This window comes from Ictidomys tridecemlineatus, chromosome 11, assembly GCF_052094955.1.
Source record: "Ictidomys tridecemlineatus isolate mIctTri1 chromosome 11, mIctTri1.hap1, whole genome shotgun sequence".
In the NCBI taxonomy this organism is placed as follows: domain Eukaryota; kingdom Metazoa; phylum Chordata; class Mammalia; order Rodentia; family Sciuridae; genus Ictidomys; species Ictidomys tridecemlineatus.
Genome location: NC_135487.1, coordinates 6,824,426 through 6,838,897, shown reverse-complemented (window position 1 = coordinate 6,838,897; position 14,472 = coordinate 6,824,426). Strand labels below are relative to the sequence as shown.

The 14,472-nt window shown below is 55.5% G+C and overlaps 1 protein-coding gene across 3 annotated transcripts in view; it reads left to right on the top strand.

Moving 5' to 3' along the window:
• The window catches only part of Casz1 (castor zinc finger 1), a 142,873-nt gene that overhangs the window by 83,022 nt on the left and 45,379 nt on the right, over positions 1-14,472 (top strand). The window contains exons 1-2 of one of the 3 annotated variants that reach the window (XM_078025274.1): positions 6,146-6,408; positions 6,780-6,818. In XM_078025274.1, the coding sequence (XP_077881400.1) occupies positions 6,406-6,408; positions 6,780-6,818 (42 nt within the window). In that variant the 5' untranslated portion in view covers positions 6,146-6,405. Of the gene's footprint in view, positions 1-6,145; positions 6,409-6,779; positions 6,819-14,472 lie in introns of those variants that run through there. The other 2 variants (XM_078025273.1, XM_078025275.1) reach the window with 2 other exon arrangements.

Sequence of the window (14,472 nt, the reverse complement as noted above, 5' to 3'; positions counted from 1 at the left end):
CCAGCAGTATACACTCACCAACACCATCCTCTACTGGCAATTGCTGTGTGCTGTGTGCCCACAACTCCCAAGCAGACAGTGCTGTTGTGACTCCTGCCTTTTCTCCCCACTTTTTTATAAGGGCTTTATTGAAATATAATTCACATACCATAAAATTCACCCTTTTAAAATGTACAATTCAGTGGTTTTTAGTATATTCATGAGGTTGGGCATCCATCACCACTATCTAATTTTAGAGCATTTTCATCCCCCTGAAAGAAACCCCAAACTCATCAGCTGTCACTCTCCATCCACCCCTCCCCACAGGCCCGAGCAACCACTAGTTATTATTCCCTTCAGATGCTGAGGAAATGAAGGCTCAGAGAAGGCCAGTGACTTAGTGAAGGTTGCACAGTCAGCATATGATAGAGCTGGGAGGCTCCAGAGCCAGTGCTCCAGGAGGGACGACCGTTCCACGTCCTGGCTACCCCCACACACACACACACACATACACACACATGCCCTGCCACATGTTTCTGATAGTTTGGACTCAAACATGTACATGCACCATCCAAATATGTAGGCCCAGACAGAGACACACATCTCTCTTCTCCCCAAATAACTTGCGACTCCATGCACAACAGCTTCACACTCATCCCTGTAAGGACGGCTGTTGTCCCTCCCCCGGATGCTCTCCGGCTGCCCTTGCCCAGCCACACTCCTGCAAGGGAGGATGAGCACAGAGACCAGCAGCAATCGAGGAGCTGAGTGGCCAGAAAGACCCAGGTGGTTTTGAAGTTTTAAAATGAGAAATCCCCATGGATAATTGTAGCTGAAATAAAAGTGACAAAGCAACCTTCCCAAACAGGTCCCTGCCTTGGCTCGTGCCATTGGTGGTGCTGTGCCCAGGGGGCAGTCCCAGCCCTCTTCCCTGCCTCCCACCCTCTGCCTCCCTGTCTCTCCCACTCGCCTCCCTTCTGTTCTGTGTGCCTTACCCGTTTCCTTCCCGCCTGCCTCTCTCTTCTCTCACACCTCACTTTCCCACCCAAAACTAAAAAGACAAAACAACAACAACAAAAAACACAAAATTTCTGTGGCCAGGCTCTTGCATCTGCAAAATTTAGGAATTAATGTGAAACCCTCCCGGTTTCAGATAAGAGATAAATAGGAGGCCCAGAGACAAAGGGAAAAGTAGGCACGAGAGAGTCTGCTGCATTTGGTTTGGGGTGTTTTTTCCTCCTTCTTCTCTCTCCCTCCAAAGCGGAGGATCCGGCCGGGCCAGTTTGGATATTTATTAAGAAAAAGCCAAAGATAATTAACTTTTTTGTTTTTGTTTTGTTTGCGGTGCCTCCCCTGCTGGCACCACTGACTGCCTGGCAAATCAAACCTCCTCCCTGCTCCTGGGTGCTGGGCTGCCGGCAGACCTGCCGCTGACTGCCCTGAGCCTGCTGGGGCCATTGGCTGCCCACTCAGCCACCTGCCTTGGGTTTTAGACCCCAGGTCCCTTTATGCCACCACCGTTGCCACGCCCCCAGGCTCTCCTGACTAGAAGAGCACCCTTTAGAGGCGGGTAAGTGGTATGTGGGGGAGGGGCTACTGCTTGGGGTTATGTCCAGTACTTCCCTTAAAGGGGGGTGGTCAGGCTGAGCCTGTCCCGTGGGGAAGGGGCATGCCCTCTGGCCAGTTCAAGTCTACTGACTTCCCAGGAGAGGGTCAGGAGAACAGAACGAGCTAGAAGTGCAGGGAGTGGCCAGATTTGGGCCAAGTTGATCCCACCCTTGTACCAGGAGGCTGGTATTCTCCCAGAATCAGTGGCCCCTCGGGAACGCCCAGGAGAAGACTCTGGCCCACAGAACCACCCTGTGGTGTCTGTCCTCCTTCAGAACCAGGCTTTGTCCTGTTTCCATTTCCCACACGGCCTAGGCTGCCAGGGGGCATGGCACAGTGGCCAGAGAGCAGGGGCTCGGGTGAGAAGCCAGCTGCCTCTGATCAGCTGTCCTGGAACCTTGTAGATCCCTGGTGTCAAGCTGTGGCCTGAGCCCAAGCCCAGCTTCTGGCCAAAAAGATGCCACTGAGAGTTAGAGACCTCTTGAAGGGGGACAGAGCTGAGATCTCAGGAGCCAGAACAGCCAGAGTGAGGAAGGCCACCACGGTGTTGTGCTGAGCTGCCTGGGACTGGGGGTGTGATTCGCCCCGGCAGGGCCCTCCCCAGCCAGGCAAAGGGCAGCCATTGTGAGGTCCTCTAGGTGAGGATACTGCTTTGGAGCTGGACACAGAGAGGAGGACATTTTTCAAGGATTTTTCTGGCCCCCTTTTTTTTTCTCTGAAATATAAGGATGTGCAATTTTTTTGGTTTCAATTTAGCATTGGAGAATTTTATAATTTAGTAATTAAAATCTCTGATAGGCTTTAGAAATTGCGGCTAATTGAATTTAATGGGAAGATGATTTTCAATTTTATTTGATTACCGGGACCCCTGGCATCGGTATTTATGGGAAAAAAATGGGAAATGTGCTGTGTGGGCTAAGATGGCATAATTGAATTAGGGATAATCGGATTTCTCCGTCATGAATTTCACTATAATTTTCCTATAATTTTCCATTAGATATCTAGTTTACAAATATTCACAAAGAAATGAAGCTCTTTCGGAATGGAGATTGCTGGCTAACAGGATTACAGGGCCGAGCGTGCGGCTATGCCAGCCCCTACCCTACCATAATGCGATCCCTGTGTCTGCCTTACGCTTAGCGTGGCCTCGGCCCTTCGCTCTGCCACCCACTCTGTGGCTCTTTCCTCCCCTTTGTTTCCTTTTCATCCACATTTGCCCCCCCCCACACCCACCTGTCCGTGCCCAGGCATGGGCTCTGCTGGCTGATGAGCCCGGGCCGTGGCCCAAGCCGTGGCACCTCTGTCCCCCAGCTCCCCACACTTCCCATCCACATTCTGCTGGCTCCCCACTCTCCCAACACCCTCCCTCTATGAGCCTGGGGAGTGCGCTCACACGCAAACACACAGACTCCCTCACAGGTGCGAACATGCTGGTTCACATGCACACTCGGTCCTTTGGCCGGGGCTTTTGTGCCCTGGCCCAGTCGCCTCAGAGGGAACCAGTTTATTGGGATCCTAGGGTGGGGTGCAGGAACAAAAGGAGCTTTGTTCAAGTTTATGTGAAAGTTACAAATTCAAAATGAGAGCAGATAAAACATGAGATACCTGGTGTGTAAACAGGTCGGTGAGTGAGAAGGCCCCAGGCTCGGGAGGGAGAGAACGAGTGGGCACACTGGGGGTGCGGGAGGACAGGAGCCAGCCCGGCAGCTTGTCTGGGGAGAGCAGGTGGCTTTCCTGGGTCCTGGCAGAGCCGCTGGGTGGGAGGACTGCTGTAAAGGTTTCCACTTCACTTTTTCTCTTAGGGTGGGGTATCTGAGGAAGAGCTGGAGGTTTTGGGCCCAGGTTCTGGGACCAGAAAGAACTGAGGCATTAGGTATTGTCTCCAGGCATGAATGTCCTTACTGTGGCCTGGCCTCAGGGTCTCAGAGGTGTAACCATGTCAGGGTCATCAAGGCAGAAGTAGGCCATAGTCTCAAGAGATGCCTCTCCCCTTGCTTTGAGCACACACACCCAGAGACAGACAGAGGGAGAAATCTGGGGACCTCTTCATTACACGGCCTCTGACCAGTGCATGCAGTGCCCCCACTTCTTCTCCGACCTCAGATGCTAAAATGCCAAGTTGGCCTCAGTTTCTTGCTTCTCCGATCTGTTCTCTTCTACCAAAGGCCCTTGCTTTTGGGAACATCCCACTCCGCCTGCGGTGACTGACTAGGGCCATTGTCTCAGCAGATCAGATGCTCTCCAGCAGCCCAGGTCTCCCCCCACCATAGGCGGCACATGGCAGCCCCTCTATCTGGCCCTGCCTGCACCACCTCCTCCCAGCCCTCGTAGTTTTCCCTGCCAGTCTTAGCCCACCAGAGGACACAAAGTTACGTGATGGCCAACCCAGTGGGCACTGCCTTGGTAACTGGAAAGAGAGATACTTTCCTATCCACCCAGGCACTCCTCAGGGGTCACTCCTGACCATCCGCCAAAGCCCAGAAGGACATTCAAAGCCAGCCAAAGGCACACAGGTCCCCTATGCCAGGAGCTCCTGGTCTGAGCAGACATCTTCAAATGACCTTCCACTGTCACCAGACTTTCCCTATACTCAGTTGCCCACCCTAGGACTGGGATCAATGGCCTATTGTTATAAGCCAAACCTGCAAGAGGGCAGAATCCTTGCTTTGGGGTGCCCTAGGTGGCAGCACCCAGAGGTAGGTGTGTGCCCCAGAGCATTCCTGGACACAAGGATGCCTTCTCTGAAACCCCCACGGGGAGCAGAGCACGTGGTCCCCCCTGACTGGTTTCCCTGAGCCTCCAGTTGATTCTCAGGCCTGGCTTTGCGTAACACGGGGCTTGATTGGGTTTAGGAGTTCTGTCCCCTTACTCAGGGTTTTAGGTCCAGGGGACTCTCAGTAAAGACTTTGAGCCTCTTCAGATATTATCTGCATATAGTGTTGGGGATAGGGGGAGGTTTGTGTGACAGCTAGAAATGGGGTTTGCCAAAGAAGTCATCAGAGAGGGCTGTGGAATAAGTTCAAGATGATACACTCTTGTGAGGCCATTTAGAACCAAAGAATAATTAGGAAAAAAAAGAAGAAAAATAAGGGGAAAGTAGGAGAAAGAGTAGATTGACATCTTTGCCCCAAGGCCTCCTCTTTGCAAAATATAAATATTGCAGAAATATGCCAGCGCCATTTTGCTGAATGCCACCTGAGACCAGAGAGAGAGAGAGAGAGAGTGAGAAGGGCCTGTTTCCCTCCCTTCACGGAAAGGGAGTGTGGCCCCTCTGGAAAATAGGAGAGAAGGGAAGTAGGGAGAGAGAAGACCTGGCTTGCAAGAGGCAGAGAGCTGCCGACAGTGGGAACAGGTCCTGTATTAGCAAAATTGCCCTCGAGGCCCCATAGGTAACTTGGCTTATTAACATACATGGCTGCAGCAGGGACCTGGGGTGGGGGGGTGGGGGTGCTGAGACACTCACCAAACTCTGTGGGAGAAAAAGGAGAGTAAGGATACAAGTTAGTGCCGGAAATGAAGTCTGGAATGAAGTCCAGTGTCAAAGTGGTCCTGACTCCCAGGGCACAGAGGAAACAGGTGGAGGACCCTGGCACTTTGGTTGAGGGGTGCCTGTGCTCTGGGAATGCAAGGGGGACGCGTTGGGGAACCAGCCCCAGTGATGGTAGATGAGTGGAGGCGCGTCCCGAGGAAAGACTGCCCGAGGGCCGGCCCAGGGAAAGTCAGGGGGCACCAGACCCATTCGCGTCGGGCCGGGGGGCTGTGGCCCAACTGGAGGTAGGAGGAAGAAAAAGAAAGGCCCGGAGACCAGGGACCTGCGTCGCAGGGAGGGCGCCGGGACCCATTTCAAGGGCAAAAGTAAAGCGAAGCGGCGGAAACCCCAGTGTGTCCCGGGCGGGCCCGCGAGGCCGACGCGCGAGTTTCCCGACACGCCCAGCCCCACCGCCCGGGACTCCTTTTTCCCTCGAACTCAAAGAACCACAACAAAATGAGGGAATCGGGGTACCCAATGTCTTGGATACCTCAGAAGCCCGGGGCCACCGGGCAGCGCCAAGGGGAGCGCGAAGGCGCGCGTCCCGGCGGGCGCGGTCCCGCGGCGCCTCGCACCTGCGCCCGCCCGCGCGGAAAAGTTTGCACGGCCGCGCGAGGCGGTGGCGCGTGGCGAGCGCGGGCGCGCGGCGGCCGTCGGATCGCGTTCGCGGGGCCGGAGCGGCGGAGGGGAGCGTTCGAGCGCGCGCGCCAGCGGCCGCCGAGAGTTGGCGCGTGCGCGCGCGCCGTGCCAGCGCCTCGCTCCGGCCGCGCGACAGCCCCCCACACACACACACACACCACCCCACCTCCCCCGCCCGCGCGGCACCGAGCGCAGAGTCCCCGCCTCCCTCCTCCCGAAGTCAAAGGTTTGGGGAATCACTGAGCCAGTAAGGCCGCCCGCCCGCCAGAGTCGGTGCGCGAGAGGCGCGCACGGGGGCGAGCGCGCGGCGCGGGCGAGCGCGAGCCCATTCACTTCAGCACCTCCGCGAGGCGGGCGGGCGGGCGGGCGGGCGGAGCGCTGATCTTTCACCTGCCGGAGCCGCGCGGGCCCGGCGAGGAGGCGGCGCCGCGGCCGCCCTGCCAATCACCTCGGCGCCTGGCAGCGCCCGGCCGCTCCCGCCCGCGCGCTCCCTCCTGCCAAACTGTTACCCTGAGTGTTACCGTCAGGAGCAATGACATCAGGGTTTTAAAACAACTTGTTATTCGGGGAGTAATCAGTTGCAATTAGGCATTAATTAAGTATTATGAAAGTTGATTATTTAAGTGAATTCGGCTTTCGACTCTCCGACTATGGTGAGTACCGGGAGCGGGCCGGGGGAGGGCCGGGCCGGGCGCTCGGCGGCGACCCCCGCGGGGCGGCGGGCCGGGCCGGGGCGCGGCGGGCGCCCCTGGGCCTCGCGGGCCTCCCCTGCCAGGCCGCGACCGCCGGCGGCTCCGCTCGAGTTGGTGAACTCGGAGCTGCCGGGCGCGCGCGGCCGGAGCGTGAGAGCGAGCGGGACGGGCGCGGAGGAAAGTTTGGCCGCCCGGCCCGCCGGGCCCGGCCCGCGCCCCCGGCCCGGGATGCGCCGCGGCGGCCCGGAGGGAGCGCGGCGGGCGGGCGGGGGCCGCGCAGGCACTAACCGAGTCTTCTCTCTCCCCTCTGCTGCCCGCGACGTTCCTCGCAGAGTTTGGGACCAAGGAGCGGAGAATGGATCTTGGAACAGGTACCGGCCGGTGGGAGCCCCGGGAGGCTGTTTCGCTTTTCTTTCGGTTCTTTTACGGAAGTTATTATTTTCAGCCCAATCAGCTAGCAGCTGGGCCCGGGTGCGGGCCGGCGCCGAGGGTCCGGGCCGCCGCCCCTGCGCCCTGCTTTCAGGAGGGCCATAGTGTTGTCATTATTTGTTACTTGCCTAGTGACTGTGACTAATTTGATGCTTGTCATTATGAAAGAACCGAGAGGACGGGGAGCTGGGGGGCACCCAGAAAGAGGATTTAGGGGTTTTTTGTGGGGGTTTTTGATCTCCGTGTTTTTTTTTCTTTCTTTCTTTTTGGTATGCCTCCGTATTTTTGTTTTGTTTTGTTTTCCTGTGTGTGTTAAAAGTAGTTTACTCCCCTCCGCAAAGATCTCTGTGTGTCTGGCAATGGGGTGTGTGTTTTTATTTTTTTAGTGGGGGGTGGTTTAGTTTTTGAAAGCAGCGTCCTGTTGGGAAAGGTGGTTAGTCTGGTTTCGGGGCGACTGTCTCAAGGTAAAGGAATTTAATTTATTTGGGACAAGGCTGTGTCGGATGATCAAGCTGCTTATTATGGCTAATGAGTGTTTTTCACCTGAGAATCTGTGGGCTGAGGCGGCTGTTATCAGTTCAAAGTGAGGGGCCCAGGACTCTCCCAGCCCCCTTTTAGCTGGCACCCTGAAGTGGGTGATGACCAAGCACCAGACTTAGGCACCTGGGTCTGGAACTTGGGTTTGGCTCCAGGTAGTGAACCACTGACCTAGGCAGAGTTTGTCTTGAGAATTCAGTGTCTTAGTGGTTGTGATCTAATAGTTCTTGTCCCCTGTGGGATTCCTACCTGAGTGGGTGAGGGCTGCCCTAAGCGCCTCAGGCTTCCTTCGGACCCTCACATCCTAGGGGGTCAAATGCAACTCTCTTCTTCCAAAGTGTCTTAAAAGAAACAAACAGGCTGATAACCCATTGGGACTAATCACTGAGCCTTTCTGTTTCATTTATGGAAGGAAAGGTGGTATCAGAGTTAGTGTCAGACTTTTTGTTTGTGATAGGCCCAAGTCCATGACATGGTCACTTGGCACCCAAGAGCTGACATTCAAACGAACTCTGAGGTCAACTGGAGTAGATTGCACTGGGGGGAGGGATCAGGGCAGGTGACATGGTGGTGGGCTTTGGAGCTGTGTGAGGTGGATGGAGGGCCCTTCACAGAATATTTAGACTGTGTCCCGACAGGTGTGATCTTGGCTAATGGGCTGTGGAGGTCCTCGGACTTCTGTGCCCAGGAAGGGTGTGATGCCCCCTGCTGGGAAAAATTGTGAAGGTGTCTGAGGCCAGCTGCCACCCTGCCCCTCCCTGCCTTCCACGCCCACAGAGAACCAGCTCACTCCTACCTCTAATCAGGTGTCTCATCACCTCCCTCTCAGGCCCCACCCCCTTTTTCGAAAATGGGACCCCCACCCATCCAAGCCAAAGGGGCAGACTTCAGAGTTGGGCCAGGTGTTTCTGCAGTGGCCCCTACCTGGCCCAGGTGAGCCTCTGCAGCGGGTGGGCATTATTCAGTTGGGAGACAGGTCCTCCTGTCTTCCTCCTTCTAACTTGGGTGCCAAGTGGAGCTGGCGCCAGTCCTCCTGCCATGCCAGTCCCACCAAGGCTGCTGTGGGGGCACCACTCCACAGAACTTCTGTGGGTGTCCTGATGGCCTGGCAGGAGACAAGTGACAGAGCCTCCTGGGGCACCTCCCAGAGCCCTGGGGAGACTTACTTCTCCCAGCAATCCAGGGACAGGCTCTGGAAACTTTTCCTAGAAGCCAGAGGGCCCTGGAGGTCAGCTAGAGCAGGGCACTCCCAATGGGACCCAGGCTGGACTCTGGCCATGCAGAGTCCAGGGTGTCAAAGTTCTGGCTGTTTCCTGGAGGAGTCATCTGACGATATCATCTCAGCCTCTTCTCTGAACTTGGAAGTTTCACTTAATCTCAGCACTTCAGAAGAAAAACACTTTTTCCTCACTTCACAAAAAAAGGGGAAGCAGATAGGGACTTTGAGGTCCGTCCCTTCTGGGTCTATCTCTGGGCCAACTCCGTGCTTCCGGACCTAAGAGCATCCCCCTTGACCTTTGACCTCTGGGACTCACAGGGGACACTGCCTCATCTCTGGCCAAGGCTCATTGCTGGTGCAATGCAGGGCTCTCTTCCTCTGAGGGCAGCATGGACAGCTTCAGCAGAGGGCCTCCTGGCACACACAGTACAAGGCTGGAGACACGAGCCTCAAGAGTTGCCAGCACAAGCATTGGTTCATGGGTTAACATCCCCTGTGGCCCAGGACACATCCAGCCTGAAGCACTCTGACCATAAGTAATTCAGTGACAGGAGAATCCAGGCTTCTCAGGAAGGGACAGCAGGACCTCAAGACCTTCAGGGGCCATGTGGACCCCGTTTCCCCCACCATGGTTCAGCCAAGGGCTGGATCAATCTGGACGTCTTTAGCAATAAAAAATGCCGATGTCGTCCTAATTCACCAGGCCCCGAGATGACAGCAAATTTACATTTTTTAATTAAACTAGCAGCCAGTTTTTATGAGAGGGGGTTGGGTTATGCAAATCAAATGGTTGTGTACGGAAGATTAGGAGAGTTTGGGAATAAATTCCACAAATGCTAATAAAAAAAAAAAAAAGGAAAGAGAGGGAGGGGGAGGAGAGAGAGGAAGAGAGGAGGACATAGTTCCATTAGGCCCTTTTAGAGTGATTTCCCAGGGGGAGGGAGCTGGACGGGGGAGGGGCAGGGAGGAAGCTTTCAGATACAGGTAAACCATTCTGCTTGGGAAGCTCCCTGGGATTGGGCCCCCACCAGGCTGAATCCTGGGTCTGAACACAACTGGAAGCCAGGGTGAAAGCCGCTGTGAAAGAACCACTTTGAACTTGCCCTTGATTATCTGAGTTATGAGTATATCACCTCTCTCTCCTAAAAGTAGCTGGGGAAGGAGAGGGGCTGTCCAATAGAGGATCCAGAGTTGACTCTGCTGGGTAAAGGGCCCAGTAGGCAAGAGGGCAAGTTCAAAGGGATGGCCATGGAGCACAGGGGGAGCTAGTGAGGGGTAGCACTACCCACAAGGGGACTGTGGCTAAAACCCTGTGGTCCAGTTGTTGGAGGAAGTAGTGTCACTCTCTGAGGCAGGCCCATTTCTCCGCTGCTAGGGCTCCAGGCTGGTACCCCTTTGCTGTATAGACAGACCCTCCTGTTGCATATTTGCCCAGCCTTCCACTGTGGGGAGGCCAGGAAGGGTGGGGTCAAGAGAGCCCAGACAGGTGCCTTCGTTAGCCTGGTTCTTGAAGTGGAATTTCCTAGTAGCTACAGGTTCTGAGGACACCCAGGCTGCAGGCAGAACAAGGAAGATTGTAGACCACCCTCCCACGTGGTATCTGAACCCAGGGAGCAAGGAGCTTGGCTTTACCAGCTCAGCTCAGCTCCTACTGTGCCAGCCCACCTCCTGATTCACAGAACCTTTGGACCTCTCCAAGAGTGGAAGTTTCTAGGAACCTTGCTAGCTCTGGTTACACTCTCAACCCAGCACACACCAGGGATTGGGAAGGGTCTTGTGCTGTTTCTGTAGGGGGGATTTCATGCTAGCTTTGCTAGGTAGGGCAGATTGCTCTCCATTTTCCTTCCTCCCATCCACACTTGTACTTGGCCAGATATACCCACTCAACCAGTCTATGCTGGGGCCAGCCCCTGCAGTCAGGTTGGGCACCGGTTTTGCCAGTCTGCTGCAGGGGGTAGGAGCTCTGGTGCCATCTTGGCAGGAAGGAGCATCAGAGCCAAGGACAGAATGGGCTGTCTTGGAGTAGTAAGTTTCCTGGTACCATTCAGACAACCTGGCTTTGCACCAGGGAGTGACGCTGGGCCTGACTTGAGCATAAGATGACCTTTAAGGTCTTTGGCTCTCCAACTCCCAACTTGATTTTGATCAATGGGGCAGGCCTGGGGAAGAGTCATACGGACAAGGTGAGAAGCCCGTCATTTGGACCTTCTCTATGGCAGAAAGCATTTGAGACATGCAGCTCTGGGATAGATGGCCTTGAGCCAACCTGGACACTAGTCATAAGACAGTAGAATTAAGGGTAACAGGCCCAGTATAGCTATTCTTCTCAGAAGGCAGAGAGGGCAGGTCTAGGAAGGTCCATAGAGGGACCCCACCCCAGGCTTTTGCTCCCTGCTAGGGACAAGCCAGGGGAACCCAGTAACTCTTCTCTAAGAAAGGCAAGGGGCCGGCTTCAGACAGTCCTCCTGCCCTCCTCGCCTTCCTGGGCTCTGCCATGTGCCCCACCCCCACAGCCAGAGAATCTGGCTGAGTTGCAACTTGGGTTTTTATGATGGAAAAATAAAATAAACGAAGGCACCTTTGGAGGGCTGAGTCACAGCAGCAGCATCTCCTCATTAAAGCTGCTGCCGTGGCCCAAGTCCCTGCCCACTGCCCAGGGCAGGGGATTGGGTGGCGTTCAGAAGGCTTCTGGCCCCTACTGCTTTTCTTCCTGGAGCCTGCCAGGTTAATAGTGTGTCCCCACTGCTCCATCAACCTTATGGGGCCACCAGCCCCAGGGCCTAGGTTTGTTTAACTCTGCCCTCCCAATGCTGGTTTTTACACCTTGACCACCTGGTAGCTGCTACATAGCCCTTCCTCCTCCTTCTCCTCCTTCTCCTCCTGGTTTGCACCTTCAGAGAGGGAAGGAAGTTGCTCTGAAGTAATTCCTCTCTGTAGGTCCCCAAGGCCAGGAGCAATGCTTCTTGGGGGGGCTGGGCCAGGGTCAGCAGAGGAGGAAGGGGGTGAGGAGGAGGAAGGCTGGCAGACACAGCCCTGGCATGCAGAAGAGAGTGTCCCTCCCTGGGAGGGCTTAGCAAAGGTGGCAACCTTGTGGTCCAGCACACACCCATTTGGCTGCCTGATCATAGACGGGCACCTCACCCCTGGGGCTCCCAGGATACGTGTTCCCCATTGAGGAAGAACCCCCAGGCAGGTGTGAGGCCACAACTGAGTGAGCTCTTGGGGGCAGTGTGGGATGGCTGAAGAGATTTGTGACCCTGTCAAGGAACCAGGGACCCAAGAGCTATGTGAAGGAGTGGCCTTGTGGGCCTCTCCACTACCCACATCTAGATGTCTTCCCAGCCTTTTCTCTGCCTTGTCCTTACCCCCTCTGTGAGCAGCCCCTGCTTCCCCATTGTTCAGCCCAGGGTTTCTGCCTTCCTCGACAGGCCACCTGCTCCAGGCAGCCCTTCCTACTCACCTTTCCTGCCCAGTACCTTGCTAGCCTCACACCCAGTTGATCCTGGAAAGAGATAAAAGAGGTCTGGGGGCTCTGAGGATCTGGTTATTGGTATGCCATTCATGTACTGTGGTTCCCAGGAGGTCAAAGCCAAGGACCTTGTTTTCTTTTGTGATTGCTGCCCCTAATAGTGACCATTAGATGTGACCATTAGCCACTGTGTTGACATCTCCTCCCAGTGCTTGATACCAGGCTGGGTCTCATGCCTTCCCGCTGTAAGTGCTAGTGCGATTGATTGATGGATGTGCCTCTTCCCTGAGTGCCTGCCCAGCTTCTGAGTGGGGGCAGAAGGAGGAAGGCAGGAAATGTTGACTGATTCCCTTGGGAGCTGGGTTTTAGCTCCTCAAGAGCTTTCTAGAGCTTGGTTTACAGGAAGAAATAGGGCTGGGATCAAGGATGATGTGAAGGGCCAAGGGGGCCTAAGGGCAGAGACAGGAGTTGTAGGGTTGGATGGGCGCCCACAGCCGCTCTTGGCCAGGACTGTGGTTTGCAGCAGGGAGGGCCTGGGGCAGGAGGTCAGACTGCCACGCCAGGGTATAGGAGTCCAGTAGCCAGTGGCGTCTGCACTTCTCTACCTTCTCCCTGGCCCTATCTCTACCTTCCCCACCATGCAACCCTCACTGGAGCATGTCTGTCTGTCCTCTCTAGGCCAGGACCTGCCCCCAACTCAGCTGACAGACCCAATACAGGCAGTAAGGCCCAAAAGGGGGCCATGGGCTTATGCTTAGCCCATACTGCCGCAGTCCACCCCATAGTCTCGGGTTTGGGTTGCTTCTGAGCTAAATGTGGGATCTGCTCTTAGAATATCCAGCGGGCCTATCCTTTGGGGTCTCTTCCTTCCTTATCTTCAGGCCTCATAGACTTTACCAGTGCCATAGGTGCTTGGCAACTGAAACTGCTTCCTACTCTTGTTGCCAAAGCCAGGGTTCTACAGATCGGGCACATTCAGATACATCCTGTGGCTCCAAAGTCCAGGGATTCCCAGAGGGAACCTTCTCAAGGTGCACTTTTCTATTAGGCTTTGTCCTTCAGTTAAGGGGGCCCCTGGGAGAGAATATGCTGCATGAGAGCAGGAGACTGAAGGAACCAGGCAGAGCCCCAGGTGGGGATCCCCAATGCAGTGGGGAGGCAGGAGCATCCCAGCCTCAGCAGGGAGAGACTGCTGGAAGTTTGTGTTACAGAGAAGTATGTCCTCTCTGTGACCTCCATACTCACCTCCCTTTGACCAGTGCCTCTCTCTCTGCTGCCCCTGCAGCCCCAGAGCCCAAGACTACGGCAAGCCAGGGGGTCCTGGTCAGCCAAAGAGGTCTAAGGAGGTGCTCCACTGCCCAGCAGGGGGCACCCCCTGTATCTGCCCCAGGCCCTGCAAGGACACACTGTGTGGTTCCACCTGGCCTGGGCCTTCTGGCCCTTGGTGGGGGCAGGGAAGCCTACCTTCCCCACCCCCAGAGGTTCCTTGGCTGAGTTTGTTTGGCCAGGGTGACCTGTTTAATCATCTCATTTTCTGGTGGCCGTTTATTCCTCGTTTCCACGGTTACGGCCCCATTAAGGGGAGAAGCAATAAGGCAGCGAGTCAAACAGGTAATAAAAACATTAAAGCCCATGTGCACAGAGGGAGGATGGGGCGGGGGAGGGGGCGCAGCGAGGTGAGACGGCCCAGGGCACCGCTGCTGAGGTGAGGCCCAGCCTGGTCCCCAAGGCTGTAGGAAGACTGCTCCCAAGTTCCAGTATTCAGCTTAGAAAGTCCCCAGCCCTTGTCCCCTGGGTAACAGGCTCTACTTGAAGGTGAAACAGGAAAGAGCAAAGAGAGGGAGAGTGACAAAATCTCCCTGAGGACTGTCCCCAGCTGGTTGTATGACCTGTTTCCAGGCCCCACCTTACCCTCACTGGGTGGGGGTGGGGGTGATTTCTGACATTGTTTGGAGCTCTAGAATTTTTTTTTCTGCCAACTTTATCAGAAAGCATATTTGTGGTGAGTGCTGCTAACAGGGCCAGTCTGGTGAGTAAATATTCCTTGTGTGGACAGCCTGGTGACCTTGAGAGGGACGAGCATGGTAGCAGGGCCAAGGGCGTGCAGGGAAAGGATGGCCAGGTGGGGTCTATCCCAAACATAAGTGACACACAATGACTTGCCTGTTGCAGATGGGCTAGGGACCCTTGGTGGTGCCCACAAAGGAATTGCTGGCCAGTGCTTCTAGGGAGTGCCTTCCTCTCGTTAGTGGAAGCTGGCATGTTACAATGGTCAGCCTTCTGGTCAGTCCCACTGGGCACAGGGCATGTGCCTCCTCTCAGTATCCCCTTCTTGTGCTTCCTGGGTGTCCCAGCCCTCTGCCCTGCCCTC